This window comes from Impatiens glandulifera, chromosome 9, assembly GCF_907164915.1.
Source record: "Impatiens glandulifera chromosome 9, dImpGla2.1, whole genome shotgun sequence".
NCBI lineage: Eukaryota > Viridiplantae > Streptophyta > Magnoliopsida > Ericales > Balsaminaceae > Impatiens > Impatiens glandulifera.
Genome location: NC_061870.1, coordinates 32,664,911 through 32,689,920, shown reverse-complemented (window position 1 = coordinate 32,689,920; position 25,010 = coordinate 32,664,911). Strand labels below are relative to the sequence as shown.

At 34.2% G+C, this 25,010-nt stretch overlaps 2 protein-coding genes, 1 non-coding gene and 1 pseudogene across 4 annotated transcripts; 3 read left to right on the top strand and 1 right to left on the bottom strand.

The window, feature by feature from the left end:
• Window positions 1-3,834: 3,834 nt before the first annotated feature.
• Window positions 3,835-5,358, top strand: LOC124914194 (3-ketoacyl-CoA synthase 3-like). The gene is made up of 2 exons (XM_047454693.1): window positions 3,835-4,354; window positions 4,437-5,358. Exons 1-2 carry the CDS (start codon window positions 3,863-3,865, stop codon window positions 5,346-5,348), a joined length of 1,404 nt encoding a protein of 467 aa, XP_047310649.1. The 5' UTR covers window positions 3,835-3,862; the 3' UTR covers window positions 5,349-5,358.
• A 2,555-nt stretch (window positions 5,359-7,913) lies between these two features.
• On the top strand, window positions 7,914-9,719 carry LOC124914193 (annotated as a pseudogene).
• A 1,723-nt stretch (window positions 9,720-11,442) lies between these two features.
• LOC124914221 (probable NOT transcription complex subunit VIP2) lies at window positions 11,443-17,473 on the bottom strand. 2 transcript variants are annotated; one of them, XM_047454726.1, is made up of 14 exons: window positions 17,367-17,473; window positions 16,313-16,409; window positions 14,911-15,019; window positions 14,636-14,817; window positions 14,024-14,417; window positions 13,754-13,951; window positions 13,565-13,666; window positions 13,376-13,464; window positions 13,102-13,296; window positions 12,573-13,025; window positions 12,429-12,478; window positions 12,167-12,208; window positions 11,930-12,074; window positions 11,443-11,725 (listed from the first exon to the last, which is right to left on the bottom strand). In XM_047454726.1, the coding sequence occupies exons 2-14, from the start codon at window positions 16,328-16,330 to the stop codon at window positions 11,666-11,668; spliced, it is 2,037 nt and encodes a 678-aa protein (XP_047310682.1). In that variant the 5' UTR covers window positions 16,331-16,409; window positions 17,367-17,473; the 3' UTR covers window positions 11,443-11,665. The 2 variants fall into 2 exon arrangements, with proteins under 2 accessions (XP_047310682.1, XP_047310683.1); XM_047454727.1 differs by lacking the exon at window positions 17,367-17,473 and adding an exon at window positions 17,129-17,147.
• On the top strand, window positions 14,911-14,991 carry LOC124916907. Its single transcript, XR_007096981.1, has one exon. It is a non-coding gene; the product is annotated as a small nucleolar RNA snoR35 (small nucleolar RNA).
• Window positions 17,474-25,010: the final 7,537 nt, after the last annotated feature.

The window sequence follows — 25,010 nt, the reverse complement described above, 5'->3', positions numbered from 1 at the left end:
TTTCATATCAAGATAAAAAATAAAATATCATAACTTTGAAAAATATGGTTACAAATAAGAAAATGATTTGACGAGAGTTTATAAGATTATATTAATTGTAGAATTTGTCGTTAGATATATAGTACGCCTAATAAAGTCATATTTCTTGCTATAAGTTATTTTGTACCACAAGATTATATTGACAATAAATGTTTGGAATTTGTAACACAACTAACCCATTTATACTAACTAGTTAAAGCACGGTGTCATTTTCAAAGAAGTTTCTCTCTTGTATGAATTATTATTAATAATAATTCAAGTGAGCAAAATTACTCATAACTCCCCCATGTGTGAAATATATAATTAGTGATTGGGACATAGATTGTCACTTAGGGAATGCAATGTAATTAAAGACGTAGACCACTTTGCTTTCATTAGTTATGAAGCATGGAGGTGCACCAAATTATTAAGTTGGTTGCGACTCCTATTTATTATTCTTAATTCTATTTTTTTCAATCAAGTTGTAAGATTCCATATTTAAAAGACAAGTGCAATCACACTTATAAAGGATTATGCAAAGTTTTTTAAAAAAAATAAAAAATTAATTATCATCCTAATTTAAGTTTAACTCGAGTTTGAAAAATATATATAAACGATTTTTTATCAATTTTAATATATTTATATCATTCAAAAATAAATAAATTAAATAAACATGTATTTAATTTTTTTTATTAATATTTCATTATATATAAATACTATTCCAACTTCACACGGAAACTTTTGAATCCTGTGTTATCTTAGCTAACTTGCAACCAAATATATATTTAGACATAATCGACCCAATAAAAATGACATATTTGGATCTATATAATATATCCACATCTTGAACAAACTAATTAATACATAAAAATAAATCAAGGATGACTGTCATGGGCCATTGGTTATAAGCAAAACAAATTTAAGAAATATAATAGCAAATGAATGCAGAAGATAAAAATTATATATGTTCACACTTGAGCTAAATTGCCTTAAAGAATGTTTAACGAGGTAAAAATAATGTCAATAATCTTGTAGAAGATTCATATTTAAGACCCTAATGATAATGTTGTGGTCCAATAAAACAATGATGACGAGTTTTTCAAATGACATTAACTATGTTCTAATTGCTTTATAGTTATTAATCTTCACTATGTAATTTATGCATCTCGATAATGTTAAAGAGTCACATAAATCCCGTTATGTGTTAAAATCATTGATTGGTCAGCTATCAACATGCCGCGTGACAATCTTCAAAGAAGAAAAAGTGCAATTTGTACCTAACACATGTCTCATGTTATGATTGGACGGGAAATATTTTGGCCGTGAATTCTTTGATGTTCCAGAACTTTGATTGCGATTATTCCAGCTATGTGATAGACTCATCCAGCCAAGACTATTAATGTAATTTCTTTTTTAAGTTAGAAGTTATTCATAATTCTAATTTAATTTGGGTTGTCTACAGAAAAATACTCAAACCACACGTATAAGTATGGTTATCTGATTTTTTTGGTAAAGGGAGTTATATTAAGTTGCATCAAAATACTTTTGTACTATATAATATTATAAAAATAAGTTAATTAATGTATAAAAGATAATTATTTTATTTAGATTTAATTCAAATAACACCTAACCAAATTTGTAGTAATGGTGTTTTAAGAATACACGTAAAAAAGATGTAAAATAATTACATTTTTGTGTGTATAATTCGTTGACATAGTCTTTTGGGTATTTAATATATATATGATCTATCTTTTCCTGTGACACCTAAATTATATTAAAATAATTAAAGAGTTGTGTTAGTAGGTAAATTCTTTTAGTTGAAGTCTAGCTAAGACCCTACTAAATTATTTTATTTAAAAATTTAGTACAACTCTTATCCATTGAAGCATTATAACGATATAGCATTAATTTGGATGTATTATAATATGTTTTTGGTATTGTTATTAGTTGGTTGAATAATAACATATATAATTGTGGATTTGGAAAGACCATTCTTAAAGTCAACCCTGATTGTGACAAGTCTTACACTTGGATCGAATGGACTCTCTTCACTCACTTGTACATGTTTAATATATAGATTATTTAATCTTATGAATAAATAAAAACAAATTATTAAAAAAATGTTTCACGCCTTATTTTATATTATTGTTTATTTAGACTATAATAACTCAAATAATACATTTTTTCTGTTGTTGTAAAACAATAGTATTTATATATAACTTTTTGGTGAATTCATTTTTTTTATTTTATTTAATCGTTATTGATTGGGCATGCAGTTGACTGTTACTTGTTTGACTCTAATGAGAAAGACATTTTTATTATTAAAATTGAAATGTCACATTTCAATATGCCACTTGACCATACACCTGGCATCAACCCATGTGGTATGATGTGAGGATCTACCATCCTCATCTCTCACATCTATATATATCTAATATTTGATATTTCAAGCTAGCAAAATACAGTTGTAATTAATAAATTCATTCATTTAAAATAGTACAATATTCTATTTTATTATTATAAGTTTATATATATATAATGTTATTTAAAATTATAACTTTCTGGTTTTCATTTTTCCTTTTTAAAATCAAGTGTTTTTCTCATTATCACATGCATAATAAAGATCATATTAATTGTGGTGAAACAATAAAACAAAACAGTAGGATTATCTCTCAATGGGGCATGGGACAAGTGAACCAAGATCGTCCTTAATTAATCCTTATTAATAATGTTGACCTTATAATTTGAACACTATTTTATCTTATAAATTGTATTTATTTTTTTTAACTTTCTCTTCATGTTATATTTTAATTGGAATCATTTTAAAAAATAAAATAATAAATAACTATATGTGTCATCTAATCAATTATAACGTGTTGCAATGGTCTACAAAACTAAAAATAAAGACTTGTTTTTCCTCTAGACCAGTGACGCATAATTCTACTGTTTGCTACACAAATTGAACAACATGTTTTAATTTTAAAATATGAAAATTCATTAATAACTATTTCAATTCATGGTCTCTCCATTGAATTAACAGCTATGAGGAAATTTAATTAGTTGGTACGTACCTCATGACCCCCTTTAACAAGTTGTGAGTTGTGACTTCTCAGTCTTCAAAACTCCATCCAATAAATATTCAAATTTAAGAGATAATGTTGATCTATATTTATTATGCTCCATCATCATCATGTTCAAATTATCACAATATGTATAATTTTTGTTATGGTTTTTTTATATTAATTAAGTATATATTAACAAATTTAATAAAATTTGTTACTTAAAACTTAAATTTATGTGTTTCCAAATTAAACCATTATATCCAATTTTAATAGATATTTTTTTAATATTAATATAAAAAACAAAATGATAGCTTGCTACAAAGTTGTTACCTGCAAACTCACAAAAGGAAAGGAACATAGTAACAAATAAGAAAGATAGTGGGGACTAACATTGTAACAGGAGATCTCAACCCCAAAAAAGTAATAAAATGAAGAAATGAAACCAAGAAATTATTATAGTGGGGACACCAAACAACAAAGTAAAGTAATAAAATGAAGCAGATCAACATAATATATATAATCTTCATTATCTCATATAGTATCAGTTAACACAGTGAGTACGTAGAAAACTAAAAAAAGAAGATGTTTTATCCACATGTAGAAGAAATAATAACTTTTTAATTATTAGTTGTTGGGAGTTGAGTGATAGAAATGTTTATTACTTTTTATTGACTATTAATCCCCTCACATGTTACCTATATATATATTCATTTGCTCATAACCTTTTTTCTATCCAAAACAATAACCTAATTAAGAATCAAACACCAAATCTATCTACCAATATGGGTACCTTCCCCTTCTTCTTCATCATCATATACGTTTTTCCAATTTCTTACATTCTATTCACGATTCTTAAGTTCCTCGATTCTAAAAGAAGAAATCAAGACTGCTATATCCTTGACTACCAATGCTTCAAGCCTTCCGATGACAGGATGCTCACCACTGACTTTTCCGGCGATATCATCAGACGCAACAAAAACCTCGGACTTCACGAATACAAGTTCCTCCTCAGAGCAATGGTCAGTTCCGGCATTGGTGAACAAACCTACGGCCCAAAAATGGTCTTTGACGCCCAAGAAACCTGTCCCACCTTAGAACACACCACCTCCGAACTAGACGAATTTTTTGACGACAGCATCCACAAGCTCTTAGCAAGATCCGGCGTCTCCCCGTCGGAGATCGATGTTCTTGTCGTTAACATCTCCATGCTCACCTCCTTACCCTCCATGTCCGCACGTATTATCAACCGTTACAAGATGAGACAAGACATAAAGGTTTATATTTTACAAAAAAAAAAAAAAATCTGTTTTTTAATTTATTCGATTAAATTAATAATATATTTTATTTGATATCTAGGTTTATAATCTCACTGGGATGGGATGCAGCGCAAGCTTGATCTCTGTAAATGTGATTCAGAACATTTTCAAAACCCAAAAGGACCGTTACGCTCTTCTGGTATCATCGGAGTCTTTAAGTCCAAACTGGTACACCGGAAACGACAGATCGATGATTCTTGCCAATTGTCTGTTCAGGGTCGGCGGTTGCGCAGTCTTGATGACTAACAAATCATCGTTAAAGCACAAGGCAAAGTTAAAGCTCAAGACTTTAGCTAGAACCCATCACGGATCGAAGGACGAATCATACAATTGTTGTCTCCAGAAGGAAGATGAAGAAGGTCGGAAAGGGTTTTATTTAAGTAAAAGCTTGCCCAAGGTAGCTACCATGGCGTTTGTGGACAATTTCAAGGAAATTGCAATCAAGATTTTACCCATCAGTGAGCTTCTCAGGTTTTCTCTGGCTATGTTCATTTGGAAATGGTTCAAGAACTCGAGTAAAGGTGGAGGAGGGTCAAGGCCTATTATTAATATGAAAAGAGGAGTTGATCATTTCTGTTTACATACTGGCGGGAAGGCGGTTATAGATGGGATAGGACAGAGTTTGAATCTCACCGAGTATGATCTTGAACCGGCGAGAATGACGCTTCACCGATTTGGGAATACGTCAGCAAGCAGTTTATGGTATGTTTTGTCGTACATGGAGGGGAAGAAGAGGTTGAAGAAGGGAGATAAGGTGTTCATGATTAGCTTTGGGGCAGGGTTTAAGTGTAATAGCTGCCTTTGGGAAGTGACGAATGATTTGGAGGATAAAAATGTATGGGAGGATTGCATTCAAAGATACCCTTTAAAGAATCTAGCAAATCCTTTCTTGGAGAAGTATGGATGGATCAATGAAGAGGATGATCCAACCACATTCAAGTTTCGGGATTAATATTCAAACTCAAAAGATGAACGAGGAATAAGTGGGTTAGAAAAAAATCGACTTCAAAACGTGAAAAATTGTAAAGTTGAAAAAAAAGTGAAAGATTCATATGATAAACTTGCCCCGTTATTTTAAAATAAACCAAAATTACTAAGAATTATTTATCTAAGAATTTAGATTTGATTTTAGTGCTTGTTTTGTGTGTTATTTTTATCATTTTTTTTGTCCCCATAATTGTATTTAATGTTTTTTTCCTTTTTATAGTGATTCTATTAAATTAAAGAAGGTATATATATATATATATTGGATATATAGTAATGGACCTAGTCCTAGGCCTAATGTTATTAATTAAGATGGTTGGTGAAGGTGAAGTAGATGTTATAGCTACCAAATTGTGAAGCCGGAATTGAAATATAAATTTGATGTTTGATTACACATTAGCTCACTAATTATCAATGAGATTTTCCTTATTTTCAAAGAAAAACTTTATTCAAAGATTTGGGGGTTAATTAATTTAAAAACACTTACACTTGAATACTATTTTTGTACTAACAAATATATATATAACTAAGTTATATTTTAAAATATTATTTTATTTAAATTAATATTTGAATGATAGATATACTTAATTAAAAAAAAATGTTATTAACAAAAATTTATCAAAATTCAAATAAGATTGAGACCAAGATGCAACTTCAATAAATAAATAAATGCACTTGTTAAATAATGTAAAAATGACTCAAAAGTCAAAACATTTCATGTCCAATCCAGGCTTTTCAAAACCATTACATTGTTAAGGGTGAATGGGCTCTAGAAAAGTGTGTTTGCATTGGACCAATTTTCTAATGGACTACACAAATTAAACTGTGGTCCACACTATTGGGCCGTAATAATATTTTGAATTTATTTCGCTTAAAAATAATATTGTCTTATTCCATTTGTAAAATTTCTTAATTTATTATAAAAAATAAAAAATGGGACACTGGATATTAAGTATGTAACCCGCAAATACACTTAATCAGGAACTTTTCGTCTGATGGACTCGAATTCAGAAACTTAGGATTAGTATTAATATTTTATTGTCGCTATGCTTATTGTCTTATTCAATTTGTAAAATTTCTTAATTTATTATAAAAAATAAAAAATGGGACAACTGGATATTAAGTATGTAACCCGCAAATACACTTAATCAGGAACTTTTCGCCTAATGGACTCGAATCCAGAAACTTAGAGTTAGTATTAACATTTTATTGTCGCTATGCCTGAAAAGAGATTATTAAAGAAATTAATAACAATTTGAATTATGTTCCACTAAAACAATAGAGAACAAAAATATTAAGAAATTGGTTATTATTAAATCAATATTAGATATTGTTAGTATTTGGAAGAGAATAATTGTTTTTCTCAATAAAAGATAATTCAATATTAATTATACATGGAGAAACCCAGGAATTAAGGTTATAGCAATTACACCATTCTTTTAAGGTGCACGTGGGAAAAAAAAGTTTGCTTATTCTTTATATTCCATCCACACATCAATGGAATCCAATGGTTTATACTATATATTATCCATATCATTATTACATAATATATTTGTAACCTGAGAGGTGAATTAATTTTTATAAAGTTGATTGTTTATATTAAAAGAAACACCAGCACCTTATAATACATTGCAGTGAATTATATCGCATAGTAACCCAAAAAAGAATTACATATGAGATTTTGTTAACATGTTGCTTAAAACGCTTTTATACTTATAACTTAAAACAAAAACTAATCCCCTCCATCCTTTAATAATTAAGAAATGTAGACTATTAATAAAGTTTAATAAATATCAGTTGAATATAATTACTTTAAAAAAAAATAAAATAAAGATAAATGCATTCTCTTCAGGCGGTGGCGCGTGGATTAAGTTTTTTAAAACCCACCGAACTGCACGGCATCGATTGACGTACTCGCCTGAAACCACCATCGGAAGTAGTGATTTCTGTATATTCTCTGCAATATCTAGTCAGAATCAAACGTTTTCTTTGTCGTTAGTTCTACCTCCAACAACATTTGTTAATTTATTTTTAGAATTCTGTCGCCTTGTCGTCATTCATGTATATAATTATATTATTAACTAATTAATTCCATAAAAAAGGTTGGTTGCATACATCATACATGTGCACCTTCAATTTCATGTTCTCCCCCATTCACCTTTCTTGGAACCTTTTGTTGTTTTCTCTTTCTCTCTCTTTATAAAACACACACTTATATAAATGTATATCTGTATAGATATAGATGAATGCGTTCATGAGGTTTGAATAACAAAAGATTGCATCTTTCTTTCAAACTATAGGTAAATTCATAGATCCCCACTTTCCAGACGTATATCTACATAATTCCAAGCAAAGAAAGAAAAGAAATTTGATCTTTCGAGCCTAATTAAAGAAAAAGAGATGGAATCTAGCTAGTGGGGGATTCTTATTATAAAGTTCTAGTTAAAGATGCTATATTTTATCTGGGTTTTTAAGGGAAAGAATTGCAGCATTTGACTAGACATTAGACAAAGAGAGAAAAAAGAAAGAAGTTTTTTTTATGTTCAATGGAGGCGGCAGATGGCGAACATGGGAGAGAGACTGGAAAGAAGATAATGAGGAAACAGTTAACTGGAAAACGCGACGATACTCCCCTTCATTCTGCCGCCAGAGCCAGGCAGCTAAGTGTGATAATTGAAATTATAGGAGGTAATTCGTCGGGAGGAGGATTCAAAGAACTTCTTTCAAAGCAAAATCAGGCCGGCGAGACTGCTCTGTTCGTGGCTGCTGAAAATGGTTATGTGGAGATTGTTAGAGAGATGATCAAGTATTATGATCTTGTAACTGCTGGTATTAAGGCAAGGAATGGATTTGATTCTTTGCACATTGCTGCCAAGCAAGGAGATTTAGGTACTTCAATTAATTAATTAATTACATTAATTAATTGAAATTTTAAAATGAAAATTTTGTTGCAGAGGTGGTGAAGGCGTTAATGGAGGCTTACCCAGAGTTATCAATGACGGTTGACGCATCGAACACCACAGCATTACACACGGCGGCAGCAAAAGGGCATACGAATCTGGTTCATTATTTATTAGAAATGGAACCAAGCTTGACCGCCATAGCCAGGAGCAATGGCAAAACTGCGTTACATTCAGCGGCGAGAAACGGTCACGTGGATATAGTGAACGCTCTTCTTAACGCCGATCCCGCGATCGCAGGACGCAAAGACAAGAAAGGACAGACTGCCCTTCACATGGCTGTTAAGGGACACAACATTGATGTAGTTCATCAACTTATTCAAATCGATCCTAATTCATCTCTCAATATGTTCGACACTAAAGGCAACACCTTGCTTCATATAGCTACAAGAAAAGGCAGAGCTCAGGTACTGGTTAAGGTTTATGTTTTTTCTGTTACTTTTCTTCAATTCTTGTTCTTATAATTATTGCTGTTGTTGTTTTGACAGATAGTTAAATTGCTATTAAGTTATCCATGTACGGACACGAAAGCCGTGAACAGGGTAGGGGAAACCGCCATTGACACGGCGGAGAAAACAGGGCAGGCGGTGGTGGCAGGCATCCTACGTGAGCATGGAGTCTTGAGTGCTCGTTCGATCAAGCCGCAGCCAACGAACCCGGTTCGTGAGCTAAAGAAAACCGTCAGCGATATAAAACATGAGGTTCACGACCAGTTGGAACACACGTTGCAAACTAGAAAAAGGGTTCATGGGATCGCTAAACGCTTGAACAAGATGCACTCAGAAGGGCTCAACAACGCGATCAATTCGACAACGGTTGTGGCGGTTCTCATAGCGACGGTAGCTTTCGCGGCCATTTTTACCGTCCCGGGTCAATTCGTGGACGACCCGAATGAGATTCCTCCTGGTCAAGTATTGGGGGAAGCTAACATTGCTCCGAGACCGGCGTTTTTAGTGTTCTTCGTATTCGACTCGTTCGCGTTATTCATATCGCTGGCGGTGGTGGTGGTGCAGACGTCGGTGGTGGTAATAGAGAGTAACGCGAAGAAACAGATGATGTCGGTGATAAATAAGCTGATGTGGGTGGCGTGTGCGTTGACTTCAGTTGCATTTCTTGCTCTGGGTTTCATCGTGGTGGGTGAACGGGAGAGGTGGTTGGCGATTACAGTTACGATTATAGGATCGACTATAATGGCGGGGACGTTGGGTACGATGTGTTATTGGGTGATCATGCATAGGATTGAGGCTTCCAATTTGAGGAATATAAGGAGGAAGAGTTCTCTCAAGATTAGTAGGTCATGGTCCCGGCGAATGTCGGCGGTCGTGTCGGACTCCGACGTTCTGACCTCTGAAGTCAAGAAAATGTATGCCATATGAAACACATGTACAGAAGAAAGAAAAAGTATGTCATATTAATTTGAATGAGTCAAGTGGATTTAAATAATAATTAATTACGTAAGTGGTGATTGACATCTGGAACCAATAAATATGTTATTTTTTCCATTAGATAGAACAAAAACAAATCAAACTTCTTTAAAAAGAAATGTTTTAAGTTTGACATGAATTGGAATAATTTCGTTTACTCACTTTATCTATCTCTGTAATTGAGTAATCAGTGGTTCTATGGTGGTGATAATTTCTAAGAAAAATGAAATGAAATGAAATTCATGATACATGAACAAAAAAACTGATTCATATATTAGAAGTAAAAAAGTAAAATTCATTTACAGAGTCACCAAATTCAAAAGACAACCTAAAATGTTATTGCAGTGGCGAGTGGACGCATTCTTTCGATCCAAATGATAACCAAATAAATAAGATGATTGCAAAACATGCCGATTCCTAGATCTCTGTCCTTTGCTGGTCGACGATACAAAAAAAACTTTATGCATTCTCTAAAGATGCCCAATCTCATACATTTATGTGTCGAACCCTATAAAATAAGAAGATAAAAACAATATTTATTGAAGAACCGAACCATTAAATTAAATTGGTGAGTCAAAATCTATATATTATGCATATAATGCATGCATGTTCATTCCCCTGTATTGAGGACAGAAAAGTTAAGATTTTGAGCCTTCATGGTGAAGGAAAACAGAAACTGATCATAAATAATGGAGAATTATATAATACTAGCTACTTTTTTATAATAATAATAATAATAATAATAAAAGGAAGATACTACTTTCCCCAGTACAACAAAAAGCTTCATCGCTTAAGCATCATACTTTTCAACGTCTTTTTCATCAAACCCGGTCCACTCTCATTGTGAATGGAGGAAGTAACTAATTTGTAATTATTTAATTAAATATTGAAATAAAAATGTCCATGACAGACAAGAAAACCAGGTCGATTTTCCATCAAAACCAAAGAGATAAATGGAAATAATAATAATAAAGGATTCCCCTGATTTCCAAATCAATTATTTTAAATTTAATCAAATCTAAAAGATAAATAAATATAACAAATTAAAAACACATCTCAAAACAAAATAAAAAAAGTTCAAATTTCGTATCCCTTAACATTTTGTTGTTTTTACTGTTGAGTAATAAGAGATAATTTTATATATTCACAGATCCAGTATAATAGCCAAAATACTAAACTGAATTTTATTTATCTTTATAAAATTTAAATTCAAAAGAAAATTATAATAATCAAACCTATTAAAAACCCAAATAACCTACTTTTCATCCAATTTTTTTTTCTTCTAAAAAACCAAATAGCCCAAAATCAAACAAGCTCTGAGAGTGATTTTAAAAAAAGTGACCACCTCTGTTAAATATGTAAAAGCAAACATTATCAAAAAATATTAGGAGAAAAATCTTAATTAATTAATTATATATATATATATATATATATATATATATTGATTATAACAAACCTATGTTGAGATATGAAAATGAATTTACTTCATACCAAAAGCATTTTGTAATTTCCCAAGAATTGCATATATTTTGAATCGAAATTATGCCAATACTTTAACTATATATAATTAAAATCATGAGCGGACAATTTGCCAAAATCTGCATTTTACTCTAATAATAATAATAATAATATCCTGGGTTTAACTTTAAAATCCAAAATAAGTACAGGTTTTAGAAGCAACATAAGTAAACATATAACCCTAAACACTGAAACCTATTTTTTAAATTTTTTTTATGGTGCATATTTTAAGGCAAAAATACTTCAATTTGCCCATTAATTTATAGGAGAATTATCGAACAACTGCTTACAATGAAATACTCTATAACAAGAACATTGACCTCAAAACAACCTGACAGCCAATGAGCTACAATTGATTTACAGTCTGTAAACCTACCAGTAAGTTAATGTTGAGATAGAGCTGGTCTTTTCTCCAGCATTTCATAATACACAACAAAATTATCCTGCAAAAAAACAAAAATAAATATATATTATATATACAATAACATACACCATTTTTTTTATTTTTTTTTAGATTATGAAAGCTCAAGTGAGGTGAGATCTTCAACTTGAGATCTTAGCATCTTAGTTTCCATAACATACAAATTCCATCTTAACCATATTAAATTTACGATAGATGAATTTTCTAGGGTTTGACAGTTACGGACCTTGCGGAGAGTTTCCCATGAATTCGGATCAAAGCATATATAAGATCCTCTCTCATAAGTGTTTGTCTTCACCAATGGCTCCGTCTTAGCAACTCTAGTAAACCACAACCGGAGATCCCTATGGTAGAACCAACCCCTGTTATACCTGCAAACCATATTTTCCAACATTAAACCACAACAGATAATTTCAAATTCCTAATTTTCTTATATTAAATTTAAAATGATGGGAGTACATACAGTTCATTTGCAGCATATAACTGCGCTTCATCTTTCGGCATGCTGGAAAATACAAGACATTTGGAGATCAGTTCAGCTTGGGTTATTTCATAAAAAAATCTTTTATCACATCACCTATCATTTCAACCATAAATAACTTAATTCATCAACTAAAATATTAATATACTCACTTTTCATCGAGCAAGATTTTGATTTCATAACCTAGATTTTTTCAAATAATCCCACATCAAACAAGCTCATAACAAGAAACAATACAGCTTACCTATAGAAGATGTAGAATAAGCTGTCCAACGGGATCTTTACAAAATATGACTGTTGAAGCATCCGCAATAAAGGAGAGGAAAAAAGTAAGCCACAAGCACGAAAAAAAGTTTAAAAAAAAAAGAGAGAAGCAAAAGCATCTTACGTTGAATGGTGGTGGTTGTTTAGCATAGTAACATTGTGGAACATTGAATTCTGGATCGCCTTTCACAGGCTCGTCCACCCAAGGGGATCCAAATGTCTTGTGAAGATTTTCTGACGAGTTAAGGTTCAATCCAAGTGTGGTTAGATCCAATCCAAGTGCAAGTGACGCTAAACCAGGATCCCTAACTCTTATGATATTTAATAAACCCAGCAAACTGAAAGGGTCTGGAGCAGCAGAAGCAGCAACATGTGATGATGTAGCCTGCATTGATTTCAAACCCTGCTCTCTACTATATGACTGGTTAGCAGTTGCAGCAGTCATTTGTTGAAGCCGAAACTGAGATGAATTGTGATGCTGTTGGTACTGCTGGATAAGTTGATCATATGAACTCATACCTGACATTGCGTTGGGAGAGTTAAGAGGTCTTAAACCCAAACCAGGTGCTCCACTCGCCTGAAACATCAGAAAGTATTAAATACTATTTCATATTAAGTGTTGTTTTGGATTGAATGTGATCAGGGATGGATACCTGTGAGGGATATCCAGCATGTGAAGATTGAAACATGTCAGAGCCATGCATGTGGAGCATATCTTGATTGTTCATAGACGAAAAAGAAACACCACTACTAGTGACTGATGGAAGATGCTGCTGCGGTTGCTGTTGCTGCTGTGGTCGATGAGATGAATATGTCCCTGCCAAGTTGAAACCTGTAGATCTTGTCATCTGCAATACAAAAGCTAACAATTAGAACAAAACCTGTCGGAAAACACTCTACTCAAATGCCATAAACTTATATACTCACAGGAAAGTGCTGAGATTGCATCATGGACATCGCATTGTCATGGGCTTGTTCTTTCTGTTGCAAATCCATGTTATACTCAGCATTACCACCTGCACAAGGTTTTGAGGAGTCATTGATAATTCACTTTTTTTATTCAGGTGATGAATGAAAAAGGTTTCTAGGAAGTAGCTTATCAGATTGTTGCCAAACCTTTAAAACCAGGTAAAGCAGGAAAATCTTCATTTTGCATGGTAAATTCTTGATTTTGTTGCACAATATTACTGACACCGAGTCCCTGTTTTCGAAGTGATCCTGAAATTTTGTAGTTCAAATTATAGCCAGAAATGCATGCATCTGATAGACAAAGGTAACCTTCAAACATAAACCATTTCAACTAACCCAATTGCCCTTGAGGTCCTCCAGCAGAACCGGGGCGGCTTGTTAATTGAGGGAAATCATTCAAATCGAAGGGAGACCCATCACTAGAAATATCATTCATCATTCCCATTGAATTTAGACTTCCTTGGACATGGTTCTGTGACAAGGGACCTCCAGAAGCTTGATAGGAGTTTCCTAACATGGACATCACCTGTGGAGCTGCATCCAAGAAACTGTCAGATTATAATTCAGAAAACCTAGCCTAAAATACGATTCAAGGTAGGAAAATACCTTGTTGTAGAACATTACTACTCATTATTCTGTTTGGACCACCCTGTACATTTAGATTTCCTGAACCACTATTGGCAGACAAATTCAGCCGAGAAGTAAGACCAGGCACGTTTATTCCTCCACCCGTGCTCATATTCCTCCCAATATTCCCCCCGACAGCTATGTTTCCCATTGAGTTTGTAATTCGAGGACCATTATTCCCCAACATTGGAGATACTCCCATTCCCGGAACAGCATTACGGTTACCAATCGTCGTAGAATTTGGTAAAATCCCAGAAACAGATCCCCCAATTCCATTACCGTTGCTGCTATATCCCGGGCTTCCAACAACATTCATTCCACCACCTCTATTTGCTACAGCTGAGTGACCATGAGAACTTCCATGGGTTGTCATCTGTCAATCAAGAATGGCGCACATGATATGCCAAAAATAGTAGCAACATTATTGCAAGATCTCAAAAGATATTTGACTTTCATACAATATCAAGAAACTTTTAAAGTAAGTACTGAACTATTATGGTGACGATTCAACCTTCCAAAACTTCACAAAATCAACATTAATAAAGATAATCAGCGACTAAAAACAAAACCAAAAAAATCACAGCAATAAACCTGAGAAAGAGCAACAGGGATATTATTCGACGTATATCGCGCAGCAGAAAGGCTTCCAGAAGGTTGTTGAACACTGCTCGAAGGAACATTATTCATTATTGAAGAGTTTCTAGATACGAGTGTTCCAGGCATAGTGGGGACATTAAAATTCCCGTGGATATTATGTAGTCCTTGCATTGTCCCTGTCAGATAATAATAATAATAATAATAATCTCATATTAGAATGGAAACTATATATAGTAACCTTTTTTTCCTAGGTTAGAAAATCCACTCACCTGTGTGATGGAACACAGAAGAAGGTGCACCAGATTGGGGAGAGAAAGATGTCCCCAAAGATCGACCATTATTGTCAGGAAGACTGGTTGCTGATCCATTCAAGGATGACTGCAGGCACAAAATTTGACAAACTTTTAACAAAAATAACTGAATTGAACAAGGAGAAGACGACAAAAAAAAACGTGTATTAAAGAGTGCTAGAAAACGACAAAAAATCCACCAGTGTAAAGAGAAAATATGTAAGAAATGTCGGGAAACAGCTGATGTATATCTGGAATCTGACGTTTAAATGCATTAATCTTCCTTATAGAAGTAACAAGCACTAGATCCAAACATAATATTTGGTTTCTAGTAGTAAATATAGAATGTCACAAAGCTTTGCATATTAAAAGCGAGTTCTAAAGGAAATTTTTAACCAAACATCTCAATACTGCGGTTTAACATAACAAGCTAATGGATTGTAATGACAAGGATTTTGATAACATGTAACCCAACTTTTGTTGCTATACTACTAATTTGAGGATTATGGTAATGCTTTAAGAAAAAACAAGATTTCCATATGGCTGCTACAATCACCACCAAACATCATAACGGACAGTTGTTCCTCGACAGTGTACAATACAGGAACCCTTGACAACGTATGTTACATTGTTCAACAACTATTTCATTCATTACTTCAAATAATACATACTCTACTATTTATAAGCTACTAATTCTAACCTACTAACTTAATGTGACAATTACCATACTACTACTAATATATCCTACTACTTCCGTTACAAGGTATTGCATACAAAAACTGTTATCATCTAACTAACATTAAGAAATTAAGCTATTTGGATCCATGACCAAACAAATATCCACGAGTTCATATTTCGGATGCTTACTAGCTTCATGATCATAAATGCCACTTCCTACAACTCATGCTGTAAGATATATAACCAAGATGAATAAATAGGAACACTTTTAGCATTAGTTCTTTAACGTTATATATTATGTAAGATGGCTATACATTACCAGATATTGATACTCTTACAGATGGCATTAAATGCTAGTATTTTCTTCATTTACTAAAAATAAACAGAAAAATATTTCAGCTTCTGACCGTGCAATTTCCTTAGCAACATTACTGCACAATTAAAATGAACTTTTCATGGCATGAAGAGAATGATTTTCTTTAGTCAACTGTTCCAGCAACACTTTTATGTGGAACAAAATGTTTTGATAACCTAACACAGAATAATATCAACTCCAGAGAAGAGTCAAAGCAGAGTATCCCATTCATCCAATTTCCAATATGAAGCCTCAAACAATGTGTATCATCCAGTTTGAACAAAAACAGGATAAAAATTCAACAGAAAATGTCAGCTTCAAGAAGTTTGGATAAAACAAGAGCATTACATTAAGTAGCCCTGACATTGTAACAATGTCAAAAGATCATGCAGTAAATGTCCCTTTCCAACTGCAGCTTCAGATGACTTACAACCAGCGTATGAACCTATAATCAATCGGAAAAAAAAAACTCATTATAGGACAGAGGATATATAAATAAAGCAGCAATATACGCAAGCAGTTTAGAATTGGCTAGCATAGAAAAGAAAAACCAGATTCGCTAAGGAACAAATCTTAACAAAGTGGAAACTGGAAGATGATTCATCCAACCCAGTCATCAGATAAAGAGGAAACCATGCTAAATGTTGATCAAAAGTAGCCAAATATAAATAAAATCAACCAAATTTAATCTTCTGCAGTAAGTGAAAAAACAAAAACACAGTTAACCACCAGAGTCATTTCATTTTCCCTGATAAAAGCAATGGAAATTAGAAGAGCTTGAGATGAGGAGCTTACTTCCATCCATTCAAACTTCACTCCAGGCAAATAATGAAAGATTAAATCAAATGATCAAATTGATGAATTTCACATAGCATGACATGAAATTCTTTGGGTGTCTAGACCTACAAGTGTTGAACTAGCTAAAGATGGACTTTAAAAAGCAGTTAAAAGAACTACTTGCCACATCTCTCAAGAGACACAAGGCAAAGAGAATGCAGATAACCCTAATAGAGTATAAACAAAAGAAATGCCAAAACATTTCGTGATGAACAAATTGAACCTGTACAGATATAGTAGCCATTTCAATTCAATGCACAATGTACAGTGGATCAAAGAGCAAAGAACAGAGAACAAACACAGTTATAAGAAAATGAGCAAACTTGCCGCAAAGTGAAATCCCTAACTCCAGAAATTTCAGCTGAATCCAAAATTTACAAAGGCTCCTAGACTAGAAACGATTCATTAGATGAATTGATCGTAATCGATGCGCCAGATATGAAGAAAGGAGAAATCGATTCGGAAAGGGAATCCTAGAATCAATAACTAGATAAGCTCGATGTTCGGTTTCTCCTCCTTCAAAGCATAAACGAGACGGGTACAGAGAAGGAGGGAGAGAACTTACAAGTAGATCTGTTAAGATTGAAGTGCTGAATGAAGAAGAAATCAAAACTGCGCAGAGAATGAAATGGGGTAAATGTCCCAATGAACACAAGTGATTGATTACCTAGGCCGACACTCAAAGTCCGAATAGTTATGTCATATATGTGGGTCCTAACTACTTTAGCCCCCTTTTAATAAAGTATATTTTTTCTTTTATTTATTTTTAATATTATTGTTTATCTAATTTAGTCAATTAATTTAATGAATATTTCCTACAAAATAAATAATTGTTTTCAAAATCAAAAATAAACGCTTATCCCTAATATCATCAATTACTTTTTTTTTTTATCAAATTATTAATGAAATAATAAATATCTTTATTTCATTGTAATATTTCACAATATTAAATACACATAATATTTTTAAATATTTCACCAGATTAAATTTTATAAAAATATTTAGGCTTTGTTCGGATTAAGATTTTTTTAAAATGTAAAGGGAGTAAAAATAATAATCCTTGATGACTTTGAAGAAATGATTATTATTTTTTAAAAAAGATTTAAAGGGTATTGATATATATGAATAAAATAAAAAATAATAATTTAAAATAAAGAATATTTTAGTATTTTGTTTAATAAAATAAGTGATTTTATTATTGAGAAATAATTGATTGAAAAATTGAATTTAGTTGAGTTTTTTTAAAAATCTAAAGAGAATAAGACTTTAGTATTTTTCATTGTAATTATGTATAATAGTAAATTATTAAACAATTTTTATTTGTTTTGTATAGGAGTACTATTTATTAAAAATATTATTTTTATTAACCAATCAACTAATAACAATTGAAAAAACACAATATAAAAACTATAACTAGTCGCAATGTTTTAATCTCACTACTACTTTACTATTTGTAAGACTAAATTTAATTTGTCCACTTACTCTAACTTAAATATTAAATAATAATTATAAATTTTATTTAATTAAAATGAACTATTAATTTTAAAATAAAATAATAAGTGATGTTAACAATAATAAAATGCTTTACCAAATAAGAAAAAACTGAAGGGTGCTTGGTTCAAATAAAGGAATGGGAATATAATTGTAATTGATAGATGTGTGGAATGGGAATGAATATGATTGATATAAGTGTAGTGTTTAGTTAAGAGTTTTAATCATTTTTATTTTCATTGATAATGTTTGGATTTATAAGAGAAAAGTTATAAATATAATTTTGTTATTAAAACTATGATTAATATTTTACTTTTTTATTAAATTAAAAATATAAAATATTATTTTTTTATAATATAATTGTTTAAAATATATAAAATATTTAAGTGACATAATTTAATAAAATATAAACATCTAATATTTTATCATATTAATTATATATTTTCAAAAGAAAAATAAAAATATTTATAAAAAAAATGTTAAGTGTTTCAATTTTTTTACTAATTATAAATAAATAATTATCTATTAAATATAAATAATATAAGACAAAGTCTTTCAAATATTATAGATTAATAGTAGATAAATACATTTAAATTAAATATAATATTTTATTTAATAATATATTATAACATGGTATAACTTTTTTAATAATAATTTTTGTGAAAGTATTTTATATTTAATTTTTTAAATATTTTTTTATAAAAATTTTTATTTTATTTTTTGTTTTATATTTTAATTAATTTATTTTTATTTTATTATTAATATATAATATTTAAAATTAATTATATAAAATTAATTATATTATTATTAGTTATTGTAATTATTATTAAAATTTTATTTTAAATGATACCTTAATATTATATAAATAATTGAAATTATTTATTTCATAAATAAATAAAAATTTATTATTATATTAATTATAAAATAACGTATAATATAATTATAAAATATATATATATATATATATATATATAATATTATAATTATGAGAAGAAAAAAAATAGGATAGTGAAGATAACGGGAGAGAAAGTGTATCGTTACAGAATGAAATTCATTCTTCCCAATTTAGAGAGGATCGGATGAATCCTTAGTATTCAGGAATCAAATCAATATCCTGGAATTAAAACCACCAACCAAACATCTCATTTCATTTCATTTCTTTTCTCATTTCTGAGTAAAAAAATCACTTACCAAACATGCGCTGAATAGTTTTAGTTAAATTGACACATTTAACTGATTAAAATAGTAAAACATTATGTCATTTGCTTTTAAGTATATATATACCAGAAAGGAAATCTTCAAAGTACAGACAACTGTCCAAGCAGACAGTGCCTACATTGAGTAAAAGACAAACCCAGCAGGTTTGCCTTACAGACCGGCAGGTCTGAAACAGGATGCCAGGTCTGAGATTGACTGTCAGGTCTGAGGAGAAGACCGGCAGGTCTGAGACACTGAATCACTGCACCGCTGACCAGCCAATCAGATTCAAGGAAGTGAAATATGACCGTTGGCATATTTCACCTATAAAAGGAGGCAGTTGAAGAAGAGTAAATGCAGTTACCAGAATTAAAAAGCGGGACAAAAAGCAGATATTGAGCAGTTACTAAGTGAGACAAACATTAAGTGCATTTACTACAAGTGATAACAGTGTGGCATTCTAAGAAAGCCTAAGTGCTAAATTCTAAGTGTGTGTTACAATTTCGGTGTAAATTGTAAGAGTGTTATCGAGCAGGAAATAAGTCTCGATCGGATTGTATTTGTATTCCTTAGTGAATATCCTTCTCGCGGTTTCGAGAGGAAGGGGTGACGTAGGAGTTTTATCTCCGAACATCCATAAAATCTGTTGTGTTATTTACTTTCTGTTGGCTTCACTACAAAACCGACTAACCTAAACATACCGCCACAAACCAACTCCATACTGACAATACCGAATATCCAGATAACCGAAACCGACCCACCATCCTTCAAATCTCCATCATCCGAAACCGATTCCGCCTATCATACACGTGTACCGCTTCAACTTGAAACCGCGAGAAGGATATTCACTAAGGAATACAAATACAATCCGATCGAGACTTATTTCCTGCTCGATAACACTCTTACAATTTACACCGAAATTGTAACACACACTTAGAATTTAGCACTTAGGCTTTCTTAGAATGCCACACTGTTATCACTTGTAGTAAATGCACTTAATGTTTGTCTCACTTAGTAACTGCTCAATATCTGCTTTTTGTCCCGCTTTTTAATTCTGGTAACTGCATTTACTCTTCTTCAACTGCCTCCTTTTATAGGTGAAATATGCCAACGGTCATATTTCACTTCCTTGAATCTGATTGGCTGGTCAGCGGTGCAGTGATTCAGTGTCTCAGACCTGCCGGTCTTCTCCTCAGACCTGACAGTCAATCTCAGACCTGGCATCCTGTTTCAGACCTGCCGGTCTGTAAGGCAAACCTGCTGGGTTTGTCTTTTACTCAATGTAGGCACTGTCTGCTTGGACAGTTGTCTGTACTTTGAAGATTTCCTTTCTGGCTTATCCCGAAGTAGAAGGATCCGGTAGTACTGTTTTCTGCAGTCTACAGTCTTTCCTCAGACTTGCATGGATATGGAAGTATTCAGTCTGTTCCTTTGGTATCATTCTCAGCAGATACCCAAAGTGTCTTCTTGTGCAGGTCGGCCTCTTGACTTGGCCTAGGTTGGCCATTTGACTTGGCCGAATATCTTTTGATGGTGAAGTGACCGGACTTCTTCCGGTCTTGTTTGTCTTGAGGGTTGATCGGCTATTTGATGGATCTGGCTTTTAGGCTTTGGCCGATCCTTCCTCTGTGCGGTCGCGTACCGAATATTCTTGATCGGTTTGCTAGCTTGACCGGTTCGGTTACTTCACTTGGTTTTCTTATTCATCCGGTCCGGTTCCTCGTTCCTGCATAGGAAGTTTGTTTAAGTTAGGTTTATTTGAACCGGTATGAATATGCATTTAATGAGATAATCCAATTTAATGAGATAACTCCCAACCACCTGCACATTTAATTCCCAACTAATCTGGTTACTTTCCAACGAATATTTATCTCGAGATCTGCAAACCGCTACTTCCCAATGCACTTTGGAAAGGAAAAGATTCTTTTCTTTAATAAGACAAAACCAACCATCAATGAACAGATTTTCCCTCCAAAAACCGACCCTATATAAGGAGCCATTTCCTTCTCATTTCATCACACCTGAAAGTACAAAATCACTCTCTCTTCTTAAATCATGCCTAGCAGAACTCTGGGAAATTTTCTGTGCATCGATTTCGACTTGTGCACGGACATAAGGGATTGTAATGCTAAGACGAGAATCATGTATGACTCTCTTGTTCAATCCGGCCTTCAACCATTTCTTGAAGAGGCCGGACCTATCCTTATCGATGATGTCAAGGCCTTCTTTCGAAGCGCCTGCATCAGAGGGAAGTACATCGTCTCGACTGTCCGAGACCACACATTCTGGATTGACGAGGATGAATTTTCTTCACTCTTCGATCTACCCGCTGAAGGTTTTTCTGACTTCCCGGCTGTTCAGGACCTTGCGGGACTTGAAACCGCACTTTACCTGTCAGCCACCCCTCTTCCGGTGGCACAGTTTGGGCCAAGAACACAACTTGCTAGTCACGGTCAGCTCTTACTCGAAATCGTGACCAGGTCAATCCTATGTCAATCTCCCAATCAACGGTATTCCAGGAATACCTACAATATCATGACCAACATTCTTCGCAGATCGCCCATTAACTGGTCATCGGTCATCTGGGAAAACCTAAAGAACATGGTGCTGACCAAGAAGGGCCTCGGGTATGCACCGCATATCAGCAAGCTGATCCTTGGGTATCGACCGGAGTTCGGACCGGGCACACCGACCTCCTCCTCGAACATTCTCAACTGTGTTTCGGCAAGAGAACGACTCTGGAGAATGCCTGTTGAATAGGCTATATCTTTCGTTGTCTCTTTATGCTTATTCATGTACCGAATCTTATGATCGGTTGTCTTCTTCTAATATTTCCTGAATTTAATTATCATTTCAGTTTAAATAACCGAGTCCTCTTAAATTCCTTGAACACTCATCTAAGTAACCGGTTCACATTTTCTATCTATAGCCGCTTACTTGTCCGGTTTATAAAATCTGCTTAGACCTGTTAAAACACCGATAAATCAAAATATCTGAATAAGCTTAGAAACCGATCGGCCATTCGGTCTCAAAGACATGATTGCGTGACCGATGACATAAGCAAAGAACTTTGGAGGGAAAATCTCCCGCCCAAAGACACCGCACACCGTTTCACACGAAACCACGTTCTTTCGTTTTGGAGGGAAATTTCCCGCCCATTCATGATGGGACGGTTTGGCTTCCAAACCGTGCCTATAAAAGGGGGCCTTCGTCATATTTCTCTTCATTCTCACAAATTCACTTTCTCTCTCTACTCTTCTAAAATCCTTCGAAGCCGATTTCTTTCATTTTCAGAATCCTCAAAACATGGGTCGTCGTGATGCGGCATTGTTCAAATTATATTCTCAAGTAGATTTTGAGGAGATTCGGCAATATGGAACGACCGAGGCAAAAGAAGTAGCTAACCGGCTGATTGAGACCGGTTTGGAACATCTACTTAACGGTCCTCACATAATATACAAGGAAGCGGTAGAAGAGTTCTTCAAAACCGCAACCATCTCCTACGACAGGATCCTCGCAACGGTGTGCGGTTCTCAAGTAGAGATTACCGAGGCAGTAGTGGCCGAGAGTTTGCGTCTCCCAACTACCGGCATGGATGCTATGGCAGAGATGGACGAGGATACATATAGAACAGCCTGCCAACTTCTATCGGCAACCAACGAACCGCTTACCACATCCGGAAAGAAACAGACGCTGAGACCGGAGCTCATTCCGGCATGTGACGTCTTTGCCAGGGCGATCCTGGCAAGGGGAGGAAATTTCAGTAATCTAACCAGGGACAAAATAAAGATGATCTTTCGTCTGATGGATGGAACAGAGATTAACTGGGCAAGGGCGGTGTTCAGCAATCTTATGGCAATGGTAAGACCGGGCTCGGACAGATCTTGGGGATATGCAGTTCAACTCGGCAAGATATTCTTACATCTGAAGATCAAACTCGGTCCTGGTGTTGGGATAATACAACGCAGCATCATCCGGTCAAAGCAATTTCTTCCACGAAAGCCGTCGGCTTCAAGCTCCACAAGTGGCCAAAAGAAGAAAGCCGCAAAGAAAAAGGCCCCGGCGAAAGAAAACACCGGAGGAAAGAGGAAGGAAAAGGTAATCTTCGAAGAACCACCTCAACAAACAGAGGATGAGGAGTGGGCTGATGAGGAAGCCGAAACAGAAGGAACCGAGTATAGAACGGACCATGAGGACGATCTCTCGGCTCGGACTCCGACAGATGCCGAACAAAGTTTCAACCCTCAGACCACCGAGGGTGGGGAAGGGAATCATGAGGGAGCCGACAATGAAGGCCTCAGCAGGGAAGAAGCCGATGATGCCGAGGCCGAAAGATTAGCCCAGAATATCTTTCAGGGCATCATCAGGCGGAATGAAGACGTTATAAACTTGTACTTGGAGTGGCATGAGCACCGCTTCAACACGAACTATAATAGCATGATGACGGACTTGAACCAAGAAGATTGCTTCGCCAGGCTGGAGGACGTAGAGGACAATATCTTAAGCCTCACAAAATCCGGTACCATTCATGAGGTACAGTGCCGAACTTGTCTACTGATACCGAGAAGTCATCTTCGACAGTTAAGAAGGCGTATCAGAAAGATTAAGGAAGAATATGCCGAAGGGGGATCGGTATCTACCATAGCACCGCGAGTAATAGAAAAACTTCAAAAAGGCAAATTGGAAGTATGTCAAGAGATAGCGCGGTTAGAAGCAATTTGCGTTCAGAAACAAGTTCCGGTGTATACCGCTCCGGTCATAGAAGACTTTCAAATGGACTGGGCATCAACTTCGAGAGAAGACACCGCGACACCGAGGGACGTCGAGACTCCGAGGCCAGAAGATGATGAGGTATTGACTCCAAGAACTGTTGAGATATCAACTCCAAGAACAATCGAGGTACCAACTCCAGGAACTGTTGAGGTACAAACTTTAGAGGATGTTGAGGTACCGATCCTGGAAAATGCGGCACTAAACTTGGTGGATGCGGTCACATTAGAAACACCTACTGAGGTTGTTGAAATAACAGACTCTGATGAGAGAGCCGATCCTCATCAGACCGAGCAGTCCACTCACACTCCTCCACCGGCAGCCACCGTCTCAGTTCCTCCTAAGGAATGGATTGATGACCTATTTCAAAAATTTGAAGTAGTTGTTTCGAAGCGGATTGAGGACCGACTCCGGCAATTTGACACTTCAATATCAGAGAAGATTGATGACCGCATACTTGACCACAACGTCTCCAAGCTTCAACCGCTCAAGGAGAGATGCGAGACCGTATTCGACTCGGCCATGCAGTTCGCCGATGTAACAAAGAAGGTTGTGGATCATCATCAAGCACGTCTGGCGGAACTCAGCAACGGACTATGGGCAGAGGCCGGTGAGCGAGAAAACTGTGCTCAACATATTTTAGCTCTGGAGAGTCTCACTTCGGAATTAAAGAAGGATTTCGAACGGGTCGACCCAACAATTGAACGAGTCTCGGCACTGGAAAAGAAGAACGAAGATCTCGTGGCCGAAG

Excerpts from the sequence above, each read along its gene's own strand:
- LOC124914194 (XM_047454693.1), top strand. The coding sequence starts at position 3,863 with ATGGGTACCTTCCCCTTCTTCTTCATCATCATATACGTTTTTCCAATT. Across the intron at positions 4,355-4,436 it reads AGATGAGACAAGACATAAAG|GTTTATAATCTCACTGGGAT; the intron begins GTTTATATTTTA and ends TTTGATATCTAG.
- LOC124914221 (XM_047454726.1), bottom strand. Across the intron at positions 13,297-13,375 it reads TGCAATCTCAGCACTTTCCT|ATGACAAGATCTACAGGTTT; the intron begins GTGAGTATATAA and ends TTTGTATTGCAG. Across the intron at positions 11,726-11,929 it reads CATGGGAAACTCTCCGCAAG|GATAATTTTGTTGTGTATTA; the intron begins GTCCGTAACTGT and ends GTTTTTTTGCAG.